Source organism: Neodiprion pinetum, chromosome 1 (assembly GCF_021155775.2).
Source record: "Neodiprion pinetum isolate iyNeoPine1 chromosome 1, iyNeoPine1.2, whole genome shotgun sequence".
NCBI classification, from domain to species: Eukaryota; Metazoa; Arthropoda; class Insecta; order Hymenoptera; family Diprionidae; genus Neodiprion; species Neodiprion pinetum.
The window spans coordinates 20,344,722-20,368,201 of NC_060232.1; the positions used below are offsets into that span (position 1 = coordinate 20,344,722).

Consider the following 23,480-nt stretch of genomic DNA (forward strand, 5'->3'; position numbering starts at 1 on the left):
AATCGAGCCAGGATAAGAGCTATGAATTTTTAAAGTACCCGAAAATCGCATTGAAACCGATAAGCATTTTATTCGCGTACATCAAGTGGGACGCCGTTTCAAACATATATAATAATAATTTTAGAGCAAAATTCTAAGTAATATAACAACTTAATTTTAAATTATTTTTATTTCACGTTATAACGTTGTAATGAAGTATGATGTTAGCGACTTTTTAGAATATTTAAAAAATATTTGTTTATAAGTTCAGTTGAATACTTTACAATCTTTTTCGAAAGAAGTAACTCTGACTTCTAGAGCATTATTATTGATAGGTGTAAAAGAATGGTGAATCCGAATGTCCTTAATTGTTTTTACTGCTTCGAATCGTTTTTTTAATTTCTATTGATGTTTCTGAACATCGGCATGGGCTACCCATATGGCTCCAAAAAAATGATATATTATTTTTATTTTATAATATTATTAACAAGGATTCTTTGAAAATTTTAACTTTATCCATGTACCTTATGTTTTTTATTTCACTTGAAACATACTCGTACAATTTGAATGGAGTTGTTACTTGTTTTTCACGTGAATACGTGAGTAAAATGCTTATCGGTTTCAATGCAATTTTCGGGTACTTTGAAAATTCATAGGTCTTATCCTGGTTCGATTCCAAAGTTGAAAGTTTCAGGGCTTGTTGGAGACATAATAGACCGACTTTCCTGAAAATTTGAAGCAAATCGGAGTTTTAAGAAAAAAGTTACAGCTACCTGAAAGTAGCGATTTTTCAAAAATCGATTGGCTTTCTGTGGCTATATATTAAAGAAATAGAACCAATTAATGAAATATGAGGCATATATCGACAGAACAAACCTCAATGAAAAATATCACCAGTTAGTCAACCCTCTACATTGAAAGCTGTAGATTTTAGAGCCTTTCAAAAACAGGTAAAATTTCGCTGAAACAGAGACTCAATTGGCAGCTCCCCGCCAAGCCGGATTTGAGTTTCAACTAGAAATCTATTCCATTCTTGAAAATATAAGGTCAACACTGAAGAATGCCGTTTCGAACGAGTCTTTAAGTTAATTAGAACCTAATTGTAAGATACACGTTTTTAAAAATTACAAAAAATCGACATTTTTTAAATTTTTAAAATTTCTTCAGCTGCCAAATTTCATCGTATCGAGCTGAAATTTTCAGGAGCGACTCCTTTTCTACCCTACTTTCGAAGAAAAAATCAGTATCAAAATCGCGGACCCAAGTGCGCATGCTTTTGTCAAAAAGTAATGAATCTGCCCATAAAAATGTTATTGGTGCATGTTTCTTCGTTAACACTATTTGATAGTAAGCTATCTATATTAAAGTCGTCAATTACTAAGTGATTTTTGACGTTCATCTTACGAAGAAAGTCTAAAAATTTATTCAAAGTATGCTAAAATTTAGCCTTAGGGAAATCGTAACATCTATATAAGGATAATATTTCCAGTTTATTATAATTTTCTAATTTAATTCTGGAGTTGTTAATTTTTAAATTTCCATATTCAATTATCCCCGCTTCATTCGAAATTTCTTCCTTAATATAAACTAGTACGCCGCCAGCTCTGTTAATTGTACTACCATTATAGTGAATATTGCGACCAATTGAATTAAAAAATTCTTCCAGATTCCACGATTCAGCTCAAATAATTATTTGTAGCTTTACGGTTAGTTTATCAATCAAAAGTATTAATTTAGTAAAACATTAATTATCACCAAAGTGATGAGTATTTCTTGCATCGAATTTTTGGAAGTATTGATCTTAATGTTCGATGACTGAAATTGCACATTCTATGGTTAAGGACCTGCAGAAGCCTTCAGGGTATAGAGGATATAGAGGACCCATAGAGGTCCTAAAGCTGTAGAGGACATGTAGAGATTTTAAAGATGTCCTACTTCGAATTTAAACGTGGAAGAAACGGAAATATCGACAAAGCTTAGGTTTAGAGTAGGTTCTGTTTTCAATACAAAGTTAGTCCTCCCCAGGTCCTACTACGTCCTACTAAACGTAGGACTTGCAGGCGTACACGAAGCTCTAAATTTTCGACTCGGGCATTGTGCCACCCATATTAAATGAAATACAACGTTGCTACTTCACGACATAGTAATGAAACATTTCTATTAAATAGCCTAATTGTTTATTTTGTAAGTAAATATATCGAATATAATTACCTCTAAATTTAAGACTACGTAAACACATTGTATGTAAAAGCCATCTTTACTTTCAGCTGAAAGGTTCCGAGGTAAAGTCTGGCAACTTGGTGGGAAAAATGAGATCGACGATTTAACTCGCACAATGAGCAGTGCGTCGCTTTTTCACGATCTTGTTGCATATAAATATAATTTTCTTATACATTAAATAAATACTTATCAATTGTGAGTGTATATAACGAAAGTAAACCTTTCAAACAGAGAATTGGTAAAGTTCGAAGTCTTAATTACCACGAAAATAACTATAAGACCATAGGTACAAAAGCGAACTGACGTGAAGAGTGCCGGGCAGGCAATATAAATATAAACAGAGAGCCTCTACATGATATACGGTTGTCTGCTCTTTCTCAAGTTACTCGCTGCTTTTGCCACCCAGCGTCGAAACCCGAGGCTTTTAGATCCTCCAAGGCGCCAGTGGGACCTAACAGCTTTTAGTCTCTTGGCGACATTAGAATAGTAAAGACGGACTCTTCTGTAGCATTTAAATAAAAGTTCAAACTTAAAGCAAATTCGGTGCGTTTTTATATTATATATTTTCCCATTTCCAATAAATAGAAGAACAGAATTTCCGAATAACTTAGGCATCTTTTTTGTCATCTTACACCTACGGTGGGACACACAAGCATATTCATGTACACGTCATACACGTGCCTAAATTCGCCCGCGCGTTGTGTACATGCCTGAATCACACGTATTGCTGCCGCAAGCAAGTATGCCTACATAGAAAGCGGGTGCTAGACGCATGCGCAATGTGATAACTCTACAATAAAACAATACGCCTGATATCGTGCTGCACTAGCAGAGTATATATTGAATAGTGAGGTTCGTCGATTATAATTAGTTAGGTATACCACGAGAAGATGAGAGCAAGGAAATGTGACACGTAGTGTGGGGAAGTATCTATGCTGTATCTTGTCAATCAGCTAGTGAAAGTCGACAGTACAGTGTTGTAAAGGCGACGTATCTATAGGCTCTTGACGTGCAGGCCACTGCCGGGTCATGGCAAACGCCACTGTGATATTACGTAATGGGTAGTGAGAAGCGGTTTTAATGTTGTTTCTGACCGTCATTGATTGCCAGTTCGTGGACGCGCATCAGCAGACTTATACTTACTATCAAGACAGCCAAGGTACTAATTTGGTGATAATTATTGGCAAAACTCCGAGGGTATCGCAATGATTTTGGTCAAAATTCCGACAATGTACAATGTAATAGTATCGTGTCAGATCTGCATCTATCACGCTTCATTCACTTTTACTTTCGAACCAAACTTGGCATAAGATTATGTTGATAATGAACAGTGCAAATTATAAAATAGTGCAATAATCGATGATTATTTTTCTCTCAATGCTGTATGATCTCTTAAAGTTGAAGTGAGTTGTATATTTCATGAATACTAGTTCTTGTTACTTGTCAGTAAACAGTATATCAAATCCTGCCAACGGTTGTTTTTTTGCTCATTCGGAGAACATCGATTTTGAAAATGCCGGGACGCGTTAACAGCGAGAATGTGTTTACATACGAGACGTTGGTTCATGCTCTCTCGGGGGCAGCGGTGAGTATATTTTTGCTGTTGCCCGAATACTTGGAATTAAAAACGAATTTGTTGGCTGATATTATTTATAGGGAAGTGTTGTGGCAATGACGACGTTTTTCCCGCTCGACACGGTGCGCAGCAGACTACAACGTGAGTGTATAAACATGTACTCTTATTTCGTAAATTATGAAAATGTTACACCTCCTGTCTGACTTATATGATATACAACTCGGTCTTTCGACGTAGTTATAAACCAAGGGGGATATAACTCGTTGAAATAACGTGTCAGTAGCTCGTGAAATGTTGAGAAATAACCCAGGGAATTACTGAAATAATGAGAGATGACCCAGGGTATAACTGAAATAATCAGAAATAAATGAAATAACGGCACATCAAATGACACTTTCCACCACATTATAGAAAGTCATTTACTACTTGCGTAGTCTGTCAATTGTGGAACTCGCTGTGGAATGTATAACAAATTCGCGAGCTTTTACACTTAAATTAATTAGAGAGCAAACAAATTATCGTGAATTGTGTTCAATCAATAGAAAATACCCGACAAAAATTGAGTTGAATCGAAAAAATTTATCTGAATTACAAAAAGTAAATCAAAATAAAAAAATTAATTTTAAATAAAAAAATTATATCGAAATGCATGAATAAATTTGAAATAAAAATAAATAAGTTGAATTAAATGAAATAATGTGAAATAAAGAACAAAATTTGAAATAAGAAAAGTAAATTTTTAACAAAAAATAATTTGAAAAATAAAAAAAAAAATTCCGAATTAACCCCTTAGCCGTTAGGCGAAACAGTATATTGTATAGCAAGGGCGGAAAGGAGAATTTTAGCTAGAGCCGGACGGAAAGTCTGCCCGCTTCCGAATTGGCCTGAAACGCGCTACTTCGCGCAAGTTTAACGTGCATGAATTGGCGAGTTTTCAAAGGGGTCAGACAATATTGAAATTTTTGTACCACTTTTGTGTTGGAAAAAAAATGTCACACATTTATCCTATAATTTAGCTACCTCAAAAACGATGATTTACCAAATTACAGTTAAATCGATGTAGAAAAAACATGTTTTTTTCAAACGTCCACATATGTGTCATGACGTAAAAGTGGCGCAACTTTGTTCTACCCATACGTGTGTCACTGACAGTCAAATATTTAATCCTCCGCCGGCTATCCATGACGATATCGTCATCGGCTATTTTTAACCCACTTGAGAGTATCCGATAATTCCCAAAAAATTCGGGGAACCAGTTTTGGGTCTCATCTCAATATTTCAACAATTTTCAGTCCAAAATATTTGACCAATTAACAAATAGATATTTATTAACAACGCAAAACGGGTAAATTCGACCATTTCACTGAAAAATCGATATCTTGAACCCGAATTTCTATTAAGAAAAAATATTCTAGGGATTTATTCTTGATATTGTGGTCTTTCAAAAAAACCTACTCACATTGGGCTCGGTTCCAAAAAACCTATTTATTTCACCACCTGAAAATGGGCTATTGCGAATGGAGAAATTTCGCATAAAATTAAAGTATTCATGAGAACACAATGTTTTTATTACAAAAATACGTAATTTATTAGTGAAAAAATGAATGTTAACATCTTATATGACAGTTCAGACTCGCTTTGCTCGTGCGAACAACCTCGAGCAAGGTACAAAAACAGTTCCCACACAGTCCCGGATTTAGGTACGGGTAGGCGGGGCAGCTGCCCAGGGGCCCCCACAGAAATGCGGCCGCCACAAAATTCGGGTTTTCACGTTTTTGGAATTGAAAAATATAATAATGAGATTGGAATTCTTTCACAACATAATGTACTACCGATCAAATTGTACATAAGATTTGCGTATTCATCTGATAAATACATATTTTTCCATCTGCTTGAAACGCAGATAAATTGCATAAATATACATGAACACAATGGACTACGATTTAGTGAATTCTCACGACGCACATTTGCATGTACTCCACCGAGGCCACCCGTGACCCAAAACATATTGTTACTCCATCACTACGTACGGTCGGCGGAGCTAACATGGAGACCTAGAACGTATATTCATAGCGCTGTCTAGCGTGACTTTAAGGTAACGCAGCAGTGCCTAATTCGAACCAGTTCATTACATGTGTCATGTTGACACCACACCTATTATTCAAGATTGTTTATAAAGTATGCAAAGCGCGCAGCCAGCATCGTGCAAGCTTAAGAAGATGTATTCTACTTTGTGATAGTAATAGTGTAGATTACCCTATGTACAAAAAAAATTATATTGGGATGAAGAAAAATTGTGCCAACACGCATGTCATGATGTCTAAGTAGGAGCTGACCTCGTCAACAAAGTTGCAATTTCGATACATTTTTGATTGCCAATAACCAAAATCAATTTCGTATATTTTGTTACGTTACTTTTTTCGCAAGAAGTATTCACAATTAGCACCAGCACAGATCGGTATAAGACCCCTCGTGCATTCAAAAGTGGCGCACAAAAATGGAAGTTAGCCAAAGAGCAAGACTAAAAGACAGAACAAGTGCTTGCAAAAACACGTAGCATATCGGAGTTTGTAACTGTCCGGCTTCGTACCGTTCGAGAAAATCGTTGTGAGCGAATGCTACAAAATGACCAAACAATTCCTGCGGATAAAGACTCCGTTGCTGAAGACGCCTACGAGTGTGACTTGATCGATTTGCAAGCAGGTGCGAGAGTTATTGTGCCAAAACCAAACGGTACCGAGGCGGATGACCTGTGGCCTGAACATACATCGGCAGAAATGGTCAATTCCTGGGCTGAAAGTGATTGTTCATGTTTACAACACCAACACTATGATGATGACTCATTAAAATCACGCTCTGTGGAACAGAAGATTGAAGGCGATCGTGTTCGTAGATGCCAACTGGGTATGCTTGAGCGAAAGACTCATAATGGAGAAACTATCAAGCGATCATGGTTATGTTTTTCGCCTGCGAATGGAAGGATTTACTGCTTCGTGTGTAAGCTTGTAGCTTCAACGCACTCAAAATTCACCCACGGTGGTTTCTGCGATTGGAAGCATACTGGTAGTCGGCTGGAAGATCACGAACAATCTAAGAATCACTTCAATGCTGTCATAGCTTTTGTACAACGTTCAAAAGACACAGGGCGGATAAACTTCGAGGTTACACAACAAGCGGAACAGGCACCGAAATACCGGCGTAGTGTAATTAAATTTTCATCTGAACGTGGACTAGCGTTCCGTGGAGAGAATGGGAAACTTGGATCCGCCTATAATGGAAATTATCTCCGGTTTATTGGAGCTTCCAGCCGAGTACGACGATTTTCTTAGACAACATATGCAAAAACACGGTAATCCAGGATGTGGCCGCACAAATTATTTGTCACCAACAATTTGTGAAGAACTTATACAACTTATGGGAGACCAAGTGTTCAATGAAATTATTTCATGTATCAAAACTGCAACTCCAGTTGAACGGTTTGTTGAGTTCATGCCTAATCAAGGCCATAAAGCACAGGATATGTTCAACAGTTTAGTAAGATTTTATAAGGAGCATGGAATTGACGAAAAAAGATTGTCGTGGGCAATCCTACGACAATGCATCAGCCATGAGTGGAAGATATAACAGCTTGCAAGCGTTAGTAATGTCAGAGAATCGTTTAGCGGCATAGATACCTTGTGCAGGGCACTCATTGAACTTGGCCGGGCTAGCAGCTGCTGAATGCTGTTTAGCAACAGTCACCTTTTTTGATTTTCTTGAGTAGATTTATGCATTTTTCACTGCATCAACCAACCGATATCAGGTATTGGTTGCTTCCCTTCAGTCAACTAGCATTCAGACCCACGTGCCGAAACGGATAACGACAACACGCTGGTCGTGCAGGGCTGATGCCATAAAAGCATTTGTGAAAGGCTTTCCTCAAAATCGGGATACCCTGGCTAAAATTGCTCACGATCCGTAACAAACGTCTAGATCGCTTTCTAATGCAAACAGTCTACACGAGCGGATGTGTACATTAGCGAATGCTATATACTCAATTTTCTGATATGAGCGTCTGGATGGGGTGAATGGCACAAGTTTAGTCCTACAAGACCCAAAACTTGATTTGAATACGGCCGTTGCGTGTATGAAATCGCTAAAGAGTTTTGTTCAGGCCAAACGTGAGCGCTTCAATGAATACGAGCAGCGCGGTGTCAGCCTATCTGGAATAGCAACATACATTCAAGCTCGTCAACGTCGCATTAATGTACGCCTTAATTCACTGGATTATGGCCAAGCGTCGGGAGTTGAGCTAACGGTTTCAGAAAAATTTCGGATTGAAAATTTCATACCGCTCATCGACAAATTTCTTACTGCCTTGACGCAGCGAATCTCTGCCTATGAGCAAGTGACTTCTCGATTTGGATTCTTCAGTCAGCTGTACTGTCTTAGCCACGAAGAGATCCAAGATGCGGCGATGCGCACCGTAAATATTCACGAGGATGATCTGGACCAATGCCTCGGCAACCAACTTATTCAATTCGTTGAGTTTAGTAAATTCTACAAAGATGAGAGAGGGGATAATATAAGTAACGAACAGTACCCATATGGATTGTTACTCGATAAGGGGATCAAAGATACGTTTCCTAACGTTGAAATTGCATTGCGAATGTTTCTAGTTCTTGTGGTAGCAAACTGTAGTGGAGAGCGTTCATTTTCTAAACTGAAATATATAAAGAATAGACTTCGTACCACCATGACACAGGACCGACTGAACAATTTGACTATTATGAGTATCGAAAACGATATTTTGCAGGAAATGGACTTTCACCAGTTGATAGACAATTTTGCTTATCGCGAATCATGAAAGGTGCCTGGTCCCTGAGACCTGCAACCATTCTCTATAAAAGTATTATATGCCTATATATGTATATTATGTGTGTAATGTAATAATTATAAGTGAAAAAATCTGTTTTCAATTTCAACCATTTTCGCTAATATTGGTATTGAGATCTTAAAAATGAATTTTGGTGAAGTCCCATTTTCGTAGGTTTAATATTTGTAGATATAGAGAAAAATTTAGTCAGGTACGATGGAAATTACACAGGATTGTGGGCCTCCACAACTGTGCTGCCCAGGGCCCCCTGCTCCCTAAATCCGGCACCGCAACAAGTGGAATAGTCATAGTGTCTACTAATTTAAAAATCTCGCGTACATCCCAAATACATCGGATCTATATCGAAAATCTTCGTGTATTCGTCTGCTGATTAGCTAATCACCCCTTGGTTTGCTATAATTGACCATTTTCACTGAACCCTTTAATCCACCCTTTTGTTTTGCATCTTTTTATTTATTATACTTGATTTTTTGGTAACAACTGCCGAGTTTTTTAGTTCCACATGGTCCCTGAAATATTTCCAAGCCTAAGAAAAGAATCTAATTTATTTATTTATATACTGAAAAAATGGCACATGTAACCAAATAGTCGAAATTCGTATTTATTCCCTAAAAAAAGCATGTTCTCCTAATTTACCAAGAACATCCGAATGCTAATTTTTACACAAACTTAATACACACCAAAAAATTTTATAGATTATTTTCAAAATTTTTCTTCTTTTTTGTTCGCCATATTGGATCCACCAATTTGAATTTTCAAATTTCAAGTTCAGATTCGTAATAAGCGATCCCAAAAGCCCGTGCATGCAAAATTTCAAGTGAATTATATGTCAGGAAAAATGGTGACAGCCGTAGGATTTAGTGAGAGGCTACCGAAACCTACTCTACGTCCAGCCAAGGTGTTATTTGGCTACTTTAGGGTTTATACACGTCGTTTATGCACTTACGTGTCACTACTCCCAATGCAAGAAAGGGTAGCAGAAGGGAAGTATCGGTTTTAAGGGAGGTAGACGATCTGAATGGTACAGTTGATTTGTTGTTGAAGGTATAGTAGTTGAATTGTAACAGTGATCAATGTGAAGGAGTCGATTGGAGGGAAGGAACTTGGATTGGCATGGCAAGACATACTTATGAGTGACTTGTGCGAAAGCAAGGATGAAAGTGACGGGTGTAGAGAATGTAGGAGACTCGTTAGTTGCAGCTCAGAGATGTATCTGCTGACTCGGTGAAGATGAGAAGAGGACGCAGGATGTAAAGTGACTATAAGGCTGTGGAAAAAAAATTTGCGGTCTGGAGGACGGAACACATAAAAATAAAGAAAAAAACTTATATCCCAAATTCTATTTTCTACGACATTAATTTTCCACGATATTTGAAAATAATTACAATAGGTAGTAAGTATGTAAACTTATGGTGCGGAATTATTGATGAGAAATCAATTGGCGCTTTCTTCATCAATGATACATTGGATGGAGAACAAACATACTGACGTTTTTCAGATCAACAATTGCCGGGACTGACTAAAGATTTGGATTTTGAAACAAGTTGAAGTATGTGGTTTCAGAACGATACTTTTCCGGCTCACAATCAGTATTCAAAGTTATATAGACAGATATTGAATCATGATTAATAACAATCACTGGAGTGGCAGAGCGTACCGGTACATTAGACTGTTAGGTCACCAGATCTTACATGTCGTGATTTTTTTATGAGGCTACTTCCGAAAAGAGTTGATACTACGACACTAACTACTCCAGAGGACATTTAATACGCTGTCATGCATCTTTTATAATTCGTCTTAAAAAGTGTATTCAAATTATCGGGCATACTTATGAGCATGTATTGAATTATAATTTTTTCATCGTTTACTGTTTTATACTGTACCGATTTTATTAATTTTAGATTAATTTCAGATTCATTATTATTTTTTTTTAAATTAATTGTAGAGAAAGAAAAAATAATATGCAATTAAAGTTTTTTATTTTTTCCTATAAAATGCAAATCTGTAAACAAAAGTATACGTTCTTAGTAATAAAAAAAAAAAAAAAAAACAACAATCCTGACCTCCAAATGACCTTGCAAACCACCACCAAATAAAAAGTACGTTTCCCCTTTTGAACTAGGAGACTTTTATTCCATACATTTTTTTCTAAAATATGTTGTTCTTAGGATATTGTGCTGTGTCAACTTTAATGGATCCTCCTGCATAATGTATTTTTTCTTTGTTCTTCATTTTTCAAAATGTTTCGTTATTTAGCTTGTAAATTTCATCATTGCCATTCCAGAATAAGAAAATTTGATGAATTTTCAATGTTATCAGTAATTGAACCATAGATTTTTGTACAGTCGTACATCAGTTTTCATTTCTGTGGCATGATAAATGATTGCACAACTGTTTATCAACGTATGATAGAATAGACAAAAAATCGTTGACGTTTGTCCGCATACTAGTTTTTAGTTTTCAAATTTAGAAATGTCTCCACAAACCAGAACTGTGAGAAAAGTTGCAATTATATTAATGAGACGACTGAACGAGGGTTCTCTATTGAGTGTGGTTATTACAGGTTTGCTAACTATATAGGCAGAATGACGACTGATGGCGTACGCAACATGTAATATGATCTGTATTTTGTAACCCCCAATCACTATTTGTGTAACGATAACATTCGAATACTAAAGAGAATTGAGGTTAAGCGCCAGGTAACTAACGGAAAAGGAAGTAAGCAATATAGGAAGGGAAAGGTGACCCGGTAGCTCAGTATTTGGCAGAGGAGAACGTAGGTAGGCCGGGAGGGAAAGGTTTAGCCACGCTTTTATAAATCCCAAATGGGGAGGGGCGACAAATATTACTCGATTTTTTCGGAGGAAATAGAACGGGGTCTCGAAGTTTCTCGGCTCTTACAAAAACCTCTCAACAGTAATTAATTTCAAACAGAAACAAACGCAACGCTAGAGTCATAGAGACTAGAGGTAAGAAGGCCGAACGCATATGGCGGAATCGTCGAAAAGTGGAACGTGAAAGCGATGAAAGATCTTGTAGTTCGGGATGTATCCGCAAGCGATACCAGCGCCTGGTTACGAATAGGATACATACGTGAGATCGGTTTTGGTAGCGCTGCCAGGCGGGTAAAATCCGCGGATTTTTCATCACTTCCCCAGTCCATTTTGCCAGCATTGCGTTCGGCCTCCTTACCTCTAGTCTCCATGGCTAGAGTATTAGAAGCGATACAAACGGTTCGCCGTAAACTCTACATGAACGAAACGCTTAACACAAAAGGAATACTGTAATAATATTAGACTCTACAACGCGACATACCTAGGTCCGAGGGAATTTCTTGCAATAACAAACATAGAGTATATGCTAAATAGGGGAAGGGGTTAAATCATAATTGACGATTTGCGACATCACCCTTAAAGCTACGAGAATCTAACACCTAGCGAGGCATCACATATAAGGACACGGATAGACAGCTATATACCAGGCCGAATAACTCGATGCGATACAGAATAACGATTGAACCCTGAACCCAATCTAAACACGGAAGAGAAGAGAAATAACCGATAGGAATATCGAACGCGGTGTATGAGGCGCAGAGCGACGTGAGCTCTGATTATTTCTTAAAATCGGTAACAAGAAGACTTAGTAGCTGATTAAAATCTAGGTAAGGTGTGCGACATGAGCTTACCACAAAATAATCGATAAATCAAACAGATAATAGCCTCATAGAATACGTGGGCGACCTAGCAAACAACGCACGCTGGACGACCGGTGTGGGTGAGGGATACGCGCGGGCGCGAGCCGGCATGATAACACAATACCAGTTTATACCTTGCGTCACTTCGTTTCCCGAGATTACTCAGAAAGAGGACCTAGTTTCTGACAACTCAACTTACGTATCTACAGTTTAACACGCGACGCGAAATAATTCCTACTATAATTATGTCAAGGTTGACAAATAATGCAAAGTTAAACTCGGAAACACAACTACAGCAAACAAAATCTACCTCACTCGCGTCGGAACAGATTCGGATTATAGGTACGCGGAAAGTTAATGCAAGAGGCAAGAGTGAAATTCGAAAACATGAAAATAGTAAATTCTGGACAACTCATCGGCATGGTCAATTAGAGTATCAATCAAGATTTTTTGTAAAAGTACATGACGAAATACGCAATAGCATTTTTTCAGAATTTTTCGAACCAGCATATCTGAAGTATGATTTAAACACTAGAAACTGCCAACAACCCCCGCTTTCTAAAAGCTGAAAAAATTCAAAAAAATCTTGTGAAATATAACATAGGAACTAGAGTACTCGTGACTCTTCAATGTCTTTCCTTCTGAATAAGTAAAACTTAAAATGAATCCAACAAAACACTTAAAACTATTTTACTTCTTAAATAGACACCAGTCACCGATATGAATTTCATCACTAACTTTGATGAAAACAATACTTTCATCATTAACATTACTATTCGTTCGTTTCTTTATACAATTTTTTGTTGACTCAGAATCTCGAACTCTCTGTAATCGATCACTGCTTAAACTAAATGAATTTGTATTAAATAACCAACAAAGGGACGATTTTCTTACTGCTAACTCATTCTTTCTCTGATCTCTGACTACAACGAAAGGACTCCTCGAATGAAGTTGGATTTTTCTCGAGATTTTTCGTAAGTTTTCAAATCCAGACCACCTTGTACATTTGAGAGAGTGCTTAAATCCTCACATAGTTCTTGTTGATCATTCTCTTGATCTGTTTTTATATCGTCATCTATCACTTAATCGTCAGTATCGATATCCTCAAAATCATCACAGACGATTTCTAATAATTTAGGAGATATTTCATCACCAGCCTCGGAATTCACGTTCATGTCTACAGATATAACTTTTAAAAATGCATTCTTTTTGGCGTTTTCTATCTTCCTGATATCATCTGTATTACTTCGGTAACAAGCACCCCTCATTTTCTCGATTCTTACTCATTCCAGCTGAGTAACTGACTTTTTATACGCATTCCCTTCAACAACCTTGGATCACCATCATAAGGTAAGCCAAGTACTGTGATCCCCTCTTTTTGCAAACATTCAACAATATATGCCCATCGTTTCGAGACATCATCGTAAAAGAACTTATTGTTTATGCCGAATAAACAAAGAAAAAAAGTTGGGGCACTATGTGTTAGAGATTGAGCAATTATTACATATGCTAAACTAGATATAGTACCAATCTCAAAGCTTTCTTGTATCTTCCGAGTAGAGGTGGCTTCGTAAACACCTGAAATCGGTAGCCCTCGTTTATTTAACGGTAATACAAAACCGACAAACTGATTGGAAATACTGCCATATTATATACGTCCTGTGATGCGAGTCGCATCTTCGCTCAACTAAACGGTCAATGTTAAATTTCTTGAAATTAGAAATTCCTTCAACTCTTTCGCTCGCACCGCACCTTCTATAATATTACATCTATTTTTAGACATTACTCTAGTGATTGTTCACAGAGATGGTATCGGTAAATTAGCGTCAAGTGTTTCATATAACATTCTACCACCTATAGTGAATACGTAAGTACAGAAAAGGTTCAATATTTCATCATGTCTTCTACCTTGAACTTTTGTCTTGCATTGTTTTTCAGCACTCTCAAATAATTTCGTAAGAAATTCAGTATTTATTTGCTCGTTGTCAACACCTTTTGTGATTTGACAAAATCCGGTCAAAAACGTGTCACTTAAATTTTTGTTTTTTTCGATTAGTAATTGAACTTGAGTCAAAACTGGATAAAAAGCAGTTATTCGAGTTTGAGTCGAGTCTACTGATGAATGCAATTTTTTAATATTACGATAAATCCTTGAATACTTTCCTTTACGAACTTTTATTGAGATGTTTTTGTCGAGACAGTCCGTCCGATGACTATCTCGTCTTAAGACTTCTACAATTTCTTCTGATCATAGAGAATATTGAAAGAACTGGAAATGAATTCTGCTGAAGTTGATGGAGAATCTAACGACGTCAAATTCGTCCCCTAAGCTGTACCTGCGATGATGGTCGATTCATACATTTCATCTCCTAAATTTAAAAAATAATTGAATAGTTATATAATAAAAACGAAAAACCGTTGAATAAATAAAACAATTTACCTGATTTATTCCCAGATGCATCACTAATTGTAAATGATAGTATTTCCGACGTTTCCTCGGATGTTTCGATGGCGTCCATTCCTTCTTGACCTTTTTCCTCGCCTTTTTCTGGTGAATGTGAGATTAGGATGAACTCAGACATTTTGTGGTTTTGCGGTCTTTCCTCAGTTGGATTTGATACAACGTCGACAGTGTTTGATTCTTTTGATGTATTGCATTTGGATGCTCGAAGGATCTCTACGATAGAAATGTTTTTTCGTTTTCTGGATCTCTCAGTTGCAACGTTTCTATGAGTTTTCACATGTCTCCGAAAATATGATAGAACCCGATTTGATCCCTGTCCTCCAATGTGTCCACATTTTGTGAATTTCGTACAAATGAACACTCAGGATATTTGATCTTTGCCTGGTAAGTGTACGACTTTAGAAAGCCATCTTCTCCATAATTCTCACTCACTGAGACTCGAATATCAAGATCTTGTACAGAAATTTCCTCAGTATTGTTCTCGATATTTTCTCTATCGCCATTCTCCAAAATTTTTTTCACCACTTTCGATAAAGTTTTCCGCTCTTTCTCAGTATCACCTTTTTCTTTCTGCTCTGAAGAATTCGCTCGAGAATTCAAGCTGGATGTCGTTGACGAAGCAAATAATTTTTAAATAGGACGTTTTTGTTGCGGAGCAATAGGACTTTCCGGTATTTTCCAAAATTCCATGGGTTTCTATTCCACAATTTTGGCGAGTTCCAGAAGTAAATGCTTGTCTCCCATGACGAATCGATACTTTGATGGACAAGTGTGGTAGCTGTGATACAAATTTTCTCGTTGGTCCACTTGTTTCAAGAACAATTGCATATCATCTCGAGCAGAATTTTCCGTATCCCTGATTCTATCCTCAGAAATGTGAGAAAATGCCATTGGGATGAGAAAATTATTCAAGCGTAGAATATTTTCAACGTAAGGAGGAATCACTGACAACTATTCAGCTTCTAATAATTTCGAAAAGTAATCTGAGCGGGAAAGTTGCTCTGTGTTGTCTTGAAATGAAGCGCTATCGCGGTTCCTCTTTTCTTCTCGCTTTTCCTCGTCTTCCATTTTTTTATTACACTAAGGGCTTCAATTCTCTGAGAACCAATTGAAAAAAGTACTTTTGACAAACAAAATATGATTTCCGTACTCAATTGTGATTTATAAAAAAAATTGCTACGAGTACTATAAACAGCTTAACCGGAAGAAAAATTATCCACGAGGATAAATTTTTTCGAATTATTATTCAATTTCCATAATTAATCTAAAAAGAAAAAAATTCACCGAAACAAAACGTAAATTGAATAATTGGAATTTCTCACGAGAATTTTATTGTTAAATATTTTAAACTTATAAACCTAATATCCTTTGAATTTACTTATTATGCAATATTTAATTTTATAACAAAGTAGAAATATTTAAAAACTTACCAATAATATTGACTCAAAACTGTTCTTATAATACAAATATACGTCAAAATGCGTATAATATAAAGGAGATAGGTTACGATTTACGAGCTATAAAGAAACACCCGCGTAACTCTGTTGCGCTCGCCGAAACGCTCGCTGTCACGAGCAAACGTCAACTGGTGTTTTACGAACGAAGTCTCTGATCTCTGCCCGAGCCACGTTTGAACGGGTTTTCAGTTTTACATAGTCAAAATGTATGTATATACATAGACGTTGGATAAATGCATACAAATGCTTGCTTAGTTGGAAAGTGGATGAGTGATTCCCAGTGATTCCCGAAATCACATGATTTTTTTGGTGATTTCCCATGATTTCTTATACATTTTGAGAAATCGCGAGGAAATCAGGAATCATGCGATTCAAGCGATTTCTAGCGACTTCTAGCGATTCCCTGTCTGATTTCGGATGAGATGGTTCAATGATTCCTTAAGTGACCAGTCCCTTGGTATTGCCAATGTAACTGTCTAGTGTAAAAAATTAGCCGTCTCAGATTTATTGTCCCCAAGTGTACGTACATATGAGTCAAATGACATGAAAGGCCCGTGAAGTGCAAAATTTGTATTCCCGCATACTTCGTGAAATTATTCCCACATAACGACAAATTCGAGTTCTAATAATATTTTGTACAAAACTTTGTCGTGCAGAAAAAAATCAGTAAAAGTGATCAGGCAAAAATTAAAAACTTCACAATTGAATCATTTTTGTTTGCTAGTTAGCAATTAGCTCATTCAATATTAGGAAACTGCTAATCTTTGATAGTGACGAAATTACAAGAAACACAACAAAACAGTTAATTGGCAAAGGTGCTTCTCAAATCGAAGTTTTCGTAAAGTTATTACAGAAAAATATTATGTGTTGCTCGTGCGAATGGGCGATATCTGATCACAGTCGTTCAAATATCAGCTCAGTTTCGCGATTGAAACATAATACACCGAGGGGGTAACTACTCGAAAATATGGTGTCCCAAGCATTTCACATTTCACAAGTATTTCATGGTATTTCATAGAATTTCATGGTATTTCATGGAATTTCACAGGCATTTCATAGAATTTCACATGCATTTCATGTCACCGCATACAGTTTCACGCGATTTTTCGTCATCCACAATTGATATTGGTGATATGATCTCAATTTGAAGAAGGAAAACTCAAAGAAAAAAAAACACAATTTAGTTCACGAAATATATTGTTCATTAGAAAAATATTGTCTTTCGGTTGTAGAACACTATGCAGGTTAAATTTTGGCGTAGCACGGTCCGATTATTTATTTAATTATTTTTTTATTTATTTAATCAAATTATTAATTTTTCTTTAATTATTAATTTTACTTATTTAATAAATAAACAATCGGCCATGCTACGCCAAAATTCAACCTGAATGGTGTTCTACAATCGAAAGTCAACGTTGGTGATTTTTTTCAGAATTTTTGGATCATGCGTTTGACTTTTCCCTCTGGCCGCCGACGGTTGATATTATAATTACTTAAATTATTAATTACACTATTAATTAGATTAAATAATAAAATGAATTAATTAATAATCAATGAAGCCGCGCTACGCCAAAGTTGAAACGGGGCCGTGTTCTACAATCGAAAGATAATATTAGTAATTTTTTCAGAATATTTTGATCAGGATCACACGAATTTCGTACCATTTCAAAAGCTGTTCAGACGCATTTCACAGCATTTCACACATATTTCATACGCACTTCACAGCATATCATACGCATTTCACAGCATTTCACAGTATTCCACAGCATTTCAAAAGCATTTCATTGTATTTCATAGTCGACTGTTCCAACAATTTCACGAGTGGTTACCCCCTCGTAATATACCTACTGTTATATCACTTTATAAACTACTTTTTTCAACACTTGGTAGGAAAATTGGATTTTCGAAGCCTGTAAAAAGTGCCAAGTGTCTCATTTCTGGACAGTACTGTATTTCAACGTTGGTGCATACGCATAATTGAAATGCGATATTTCACACACTAAAGCTTTCTTTGGTGCGTGCGCACTTTCAGACTACTCAATTTCACGCACTGTGTCATTAAGCGTAAGTTACCTGACACCAGGTGCGCGCACTATCAGTGGCATCTTCTATATGTTTACTAAAGACAAGTGCACTTGGACAGTAGTACTAATGCTTGATTAATAAAACTTACCATGTCTTTGACAGCAAGAAATATAACTCCGATTCTTAAGAGAAATTTTTAGCCATGCATACTAAAAATCTGAAAATCGAACCTACGGAATGTTATCATACTCTGTGATAAAAATCACAAAATTTATCCATTTGAGACTTACCGAAAAATGCGTACTTTATCTCTTTTTTGTTTACAGTTGAAGAAGGCCGTGAAGCTAAGAACACGGTGACCATTATTCGGGAGCTGATTAGAAAGGAAGGATTGTAAGTTCCCTTAAACCTACGTTATTTTTGAAATAATAGATAGGTGTACATATCCTAATCTCAAAGCGATTACAAGTCCTTACAATATCATTCAAGATACTAAAAAATATTCGTTATGTTTGTTACAAAATACAATGGTAATAATACAAACCCAGGATGTTTTCAGATTAGTTTTTTGGTCGCAAATGTGAAAGCAGGTATCTATTGAGCACATATTGCAAAACAATTCTTGGAATATTTTTGTACTTTATCTATCACAACAAGAAAGATTACGTATGTATAGAAAACAGTGTTTCACCGTGGTCAACTGCACTGAACACGCTACCATAATAGAGAGGAAGCGTATCGACAGATATTGCGCCATGTGTAGTTTTTTCTTCGTATTATCGCATTACGTACCTAGGCCGACCTCCGGGCATAGTATAACCCACAGTGTAAGGAGCCAGATGTGCTTGATAGAGGACCGATTTTCGTACAATTTTGTACATTTTTGTGCATTTCGCTAGTTAACGTCCCGGCCAAGCACAGTAAGCCTACGGCGCCGCCGCGTGACCTACGCTTGCATGCATACACGGTGAGTACACACACTGAACTATAATATAACTGGACGTGCTCCGATGCTTCGACGCGAGCCGAGAGAGATGGCGTCATGAAGTAATTCCAGTAAACAAAAATTCACTGTATTTCTGAACCGTAGATATTTTGACCGTGGTGATGGCTTAATTTTTTGCAGATGCTTTACGATACAGCGACGAACGCATGCGCGACGCCATAAGGCAGAGACAAAACTGCATCATGACGCTATTTCCCTCGGCTCGCTGCCTGTCTACACCTTAGAATAGCAAACGCACGTTCCAGGTACATTAAAGTTCAGTGCCTACACAATATAACATAACCAGAACTACACGTTACGAATCGTGGTGGAACATTTTGATCTATATATAAATATTCCGTATTTTCGAATCACCGAAGACCGTCAAGTTATTGTGGGTGGTTAAAATTTCGCAAGAATAATAAAATGTTCCAATTCAAGTATAAGGCTATAATTATTATCAAATCTTAGATACGATTAGAATAAATAATCACGCATGTATCAGTCGACGTCATGTGCGTTCCATGTGTATTCTTATAACGTCTAACCGATTTCGAGATATTTGAACGGTTTAAAATCGACCACTTGTTGTGACATCAACTGACGGAATATTTCTGTTGGTTCATCCAAAAAGCTACGCTATAGTACACCTGATTACTTAAACCGTGATATAGCCATTGAAAAAGTGTCATCTATCAAGAATTCGACAGGTTGTAAATGTGAACCTTCATTGATCTGTTAGTTGATGTTAATTGTGATTTTGAATGACTTTTGAAATCACATTTTTTGAATTTGTAGTTCGGAAATGAGTATTCTGATATAAGCACAGTGTTCTTCTGTAGGCTGAAAGTTTGTCGACTGCTGACGTAGTAATTATTCTATAACATGTTCAAGATTTTACGATTGTTTATAATGTTATAAGAGATAATAAAGTTTATTTATTTTTTCGTCAAGTATACCATTCACATGCGGCAAAGTCTCCTGTATTGTTATAGTCATAATTATGATAGTGCCACTATGAAATTTTACAAAATAAACTTTTTATCTACGTCTACCAATTATTAGTTTAAAATAATTTCTAAAATACGAAAAAAAATTCCGCCTATCGAAATCTGCGTTTTACTAAAAAATGCAGACGGTCCAAGATACAGGAACCATAGACTGTTTATCATTTTTCAAAATAGAAAAGTATAACCTCAAGTGAGTAATATTTGTGAAAACATATGAATACTTGACACGTTTTTCGTGAGGGTCTGTTCACCGCAAAAAAAAGTGTAACGATTTGAAAACATCCAAGGTACAACACTCTTCCGCACAATAAATCACCAGATGGGTAAACTCAGTGTGTGAGTTTCGAATATTGACAAAGAGTAACGAGTAAAGAGTAAAGATTGAGCAACGTTAGGTGCTAAATCGCAACGAATAGTTTTGATAAATAAATCTTGTATTATGCGACTTATTTTCCATAGGCAGCGTGTTTCAGTCGCTAATGTTATGCTTACAGTGTACCTTATAGAATGTACATACGCGCATACGTATAGTATGTATGTCACGAAGGCGAAATGTCAACAGATAGACTTTTGGAATCTCACCAAAGTCTTCGCAGTTCTTTTCACCACGATGTTTGTTCCGCAGGTTGAGACTCGTACTAAATTGTGGATTATAAAAATTCTGGACGTTCTTTACAGCTCGACATTGTACAGAGGAATGATACCGGTACTTCAGAGTCTCTGCGCCAGTAACTTTGTCTACTTTTACACTTTCCACGGCCTCAAGATCTTGCGAAGCTCTAGGGGTCAGAATGCTGGAAATGACCTGCTTATGGCCTCAATCGCTGGTAAAGTAGTATTTTTAACCACTCTTTGAAAATCATTAATTGTGATGCCAATTTCTAATGATGGTTCCAAATTACAGTTTTAAAAATGCTGACGACTGATCCAATCTTCCGAAATAACTGCCACATCGTTAATAAATGTTTCAAGACTTGAGCCGGCCGAATTTATTTCTTATGCTCCTTGACCCAAAAATTTTATACGAGGGCAACGTTAATGTTTCAAAATACGTATAATCATAATAATAATAGTTTTCATCACATTGAATTCCGATAACAGAATAATTTTATGATCTACCAATAATACTTTCCCATGTGAAGTAGCCTCGACTGTCTATAATGTATGCGCGGGGATTTCTTGAAATGACTTTGACTATAGTTACAACATTTAAATCAAAAGTTTGGGGCTTTTCCAGATCTTAATTTATCTAAAACGAATGAAACGAGAAAAAATGATGAGTACAAACATACACTAAAAATCCAAAAACGTGAACTTGGGGTCTAGAATCGTGGTTGAAATTTTTGAGCATATAATGTAGAATATCGTGTGTACCTTACTCTCTAACCTTGACCGTTGGTGCCTTACGGCAGTTGAGGTTTGTCTGTATCTGTGTCTTCGCAATCTTTCTACAAAGATGCTAATTCCAATTATATATGTTCAACGCATGGTTACAAAATTGTAACAACAATAGGATTGAATCAATATTGCAGTTACAGAGGAACATTTTAGCGACAACTAGAGAATGATTTAGTGCAGATCTCCCGAATTTGATTCTGACCGATTCCAGGTTATCAATGTCACGGGATGTGCAGGTTAAATAAATAATTGACGATTGGCGACCCAAAAGGACTGTTAGTAGCGTTTTCGTCGGGTAGAGTCAAGAAGGACTACCAATTTTGGTTTATTACGACGTTTCAAAAAAAATTGCTAGTCCTTCTTGACCTTTCTCGACTAAAACTTGACTAAAAGTCAAATAGATGGTAGCAGACAACACTGGTCGGCTTGCATCGGTCAGAATCCATCTCGGGAGTGTACAAGACTCGACCATCAATGTGGGATTTATTTAGTACTGGGATTTGAATACGAAAAAGTCTATGATGTTCGGTTACGTTCAATAGCTGTGCAATCGCTAAAATTACGATGCAATCGAGAACTATAGGCAAGCAGGCCTAATAAAAGTAGAAAAAATGACCAATGAATAATGTATAGCAGAAAGATTCCTTGAAAGTTGACGATACGAACATGCGTCGCCGGCAGACAGGCAACCGAAATTACATCTAGGGTACTTACTGCATGTATGAAGTAACTTCGGTTTCCTATCTGCCGGAAAATCGTCGTTCAAATCGTTGACATTTAAAGAATCCTCCTGGAATGCAGTCGTTAAATTAAAAATTGCATATAAAGCTAAACATCAAAAAGGTCCTGGCGAATGGCCCCATCCTCATGGAAAAAACCCTCAACTTGCGTATAAATTAGTACCCCCAACTCGTAGATAATGCTAAATTCAAATAAGAACAAAGTTGAGGGTGCGAATTCACACCACACTTGAAGGTTTTTCCCGTAAGGACAGTGCTGTGGAAATAGTTCTTTGGTAGCATGAAAAATTCGTCGAATGAAGGTCAAACAATTTAATTTATATAACGTGTAAAATCAACCATTCGGTTGGGCCCCGCCGACCATCTTCCGGAAATAAGAGACAACCTTTTTGGCTTAGATGTTAATTAAATGCCATGATGGATGGAAGTACGACGAATTCATTCGACGAATTTTTCATTCTACAAAACTACCTGGTCACGAACAACTTCCAAAGAAATAGTTCTTTGACAGAATATAAATTTGACGTAAATGCTAATTCCCAATTAATGTTGTAATTGACCCTGCTCTCAGGTATAATTAACGTTTTAACGACAACTCCACTGTGGGTCGTCAACACAAGGCTAAAGATGAAAGGAATTGAATCTCACCACGAACACAACAGGACTAACTTCGATACACTTTACGGTGAGAATTTTACATTCTTAAAAAGAAATATCTCCTCTAAGAGCCTCATGCGAGTCAAGATGGGTATACGTGAATTCTGTCCTCAATCAAGAACTTTGATAACATTTCAATCTTGATCGCGACGGAACGTGAAATAAAATTTATTGGATCCCCATCACTTCTGTTTCCTTATTTGTGAAAAAATGATAGAAAACAGATGAAAATATATTTTTCTACTACTGTCTTATTCAATTGCCGTCTATGTATATTGAACATGAAGGACAAATGAGAACTTGAAAATAATTTTGCCATTTTGTGATGAAGTATTTTTTATTATTAAAGGTTTCCCCAAATTTTCAAGGTGCACCTTGATGGTATAGAGAAACGACGTT

General features: G+C 36.6%; 1 protein-coding gene across 3 annotated transcripts in view; it reads left to right on the forward strand.

The window, feature by feature from the left end:
• Window positions 1-2,978: 2,978 nt before the first annotated feature.
• PMP34 (Peroxisomal Membrane Protein 34) overlaps window positions 2,979-23,480 on the forward strand; it is a 31,288-nt gene continuing 10,786 nt past the window's right edge. Inside the window, exons 1-5 of one of the 3 annotated variants that reach the window (XM_046625687.2) lie at window positions 2,979-3,784; window positions 3,856-3,916; window positions 18,618-18,684; window positions 20,965-21,113; window positions 22,996-23,109. In XM_046625687.2, the coding sequence (XP_046481643.1) occupies window positions 3,713-3,784; window positions 3,856-3,916; window positions 18,618-18,684; window positions 20,965-21,113; window positions 22,996-23,109 (463 nt within the window). In that variant the 5' untranslated portion in view covers window positions 2,979-3,712. The remainder of the gene's footprint in view (window positions 3,785-3,855; window positions 3,917-18,617; window positions 18,685-20,964; window positions 21,114-22,995; window positions 23,110-23,480) is intronic. The other 2 variants (XM_046625651.2, XM_046625678.2) reach the window with 2 other exon arrangements.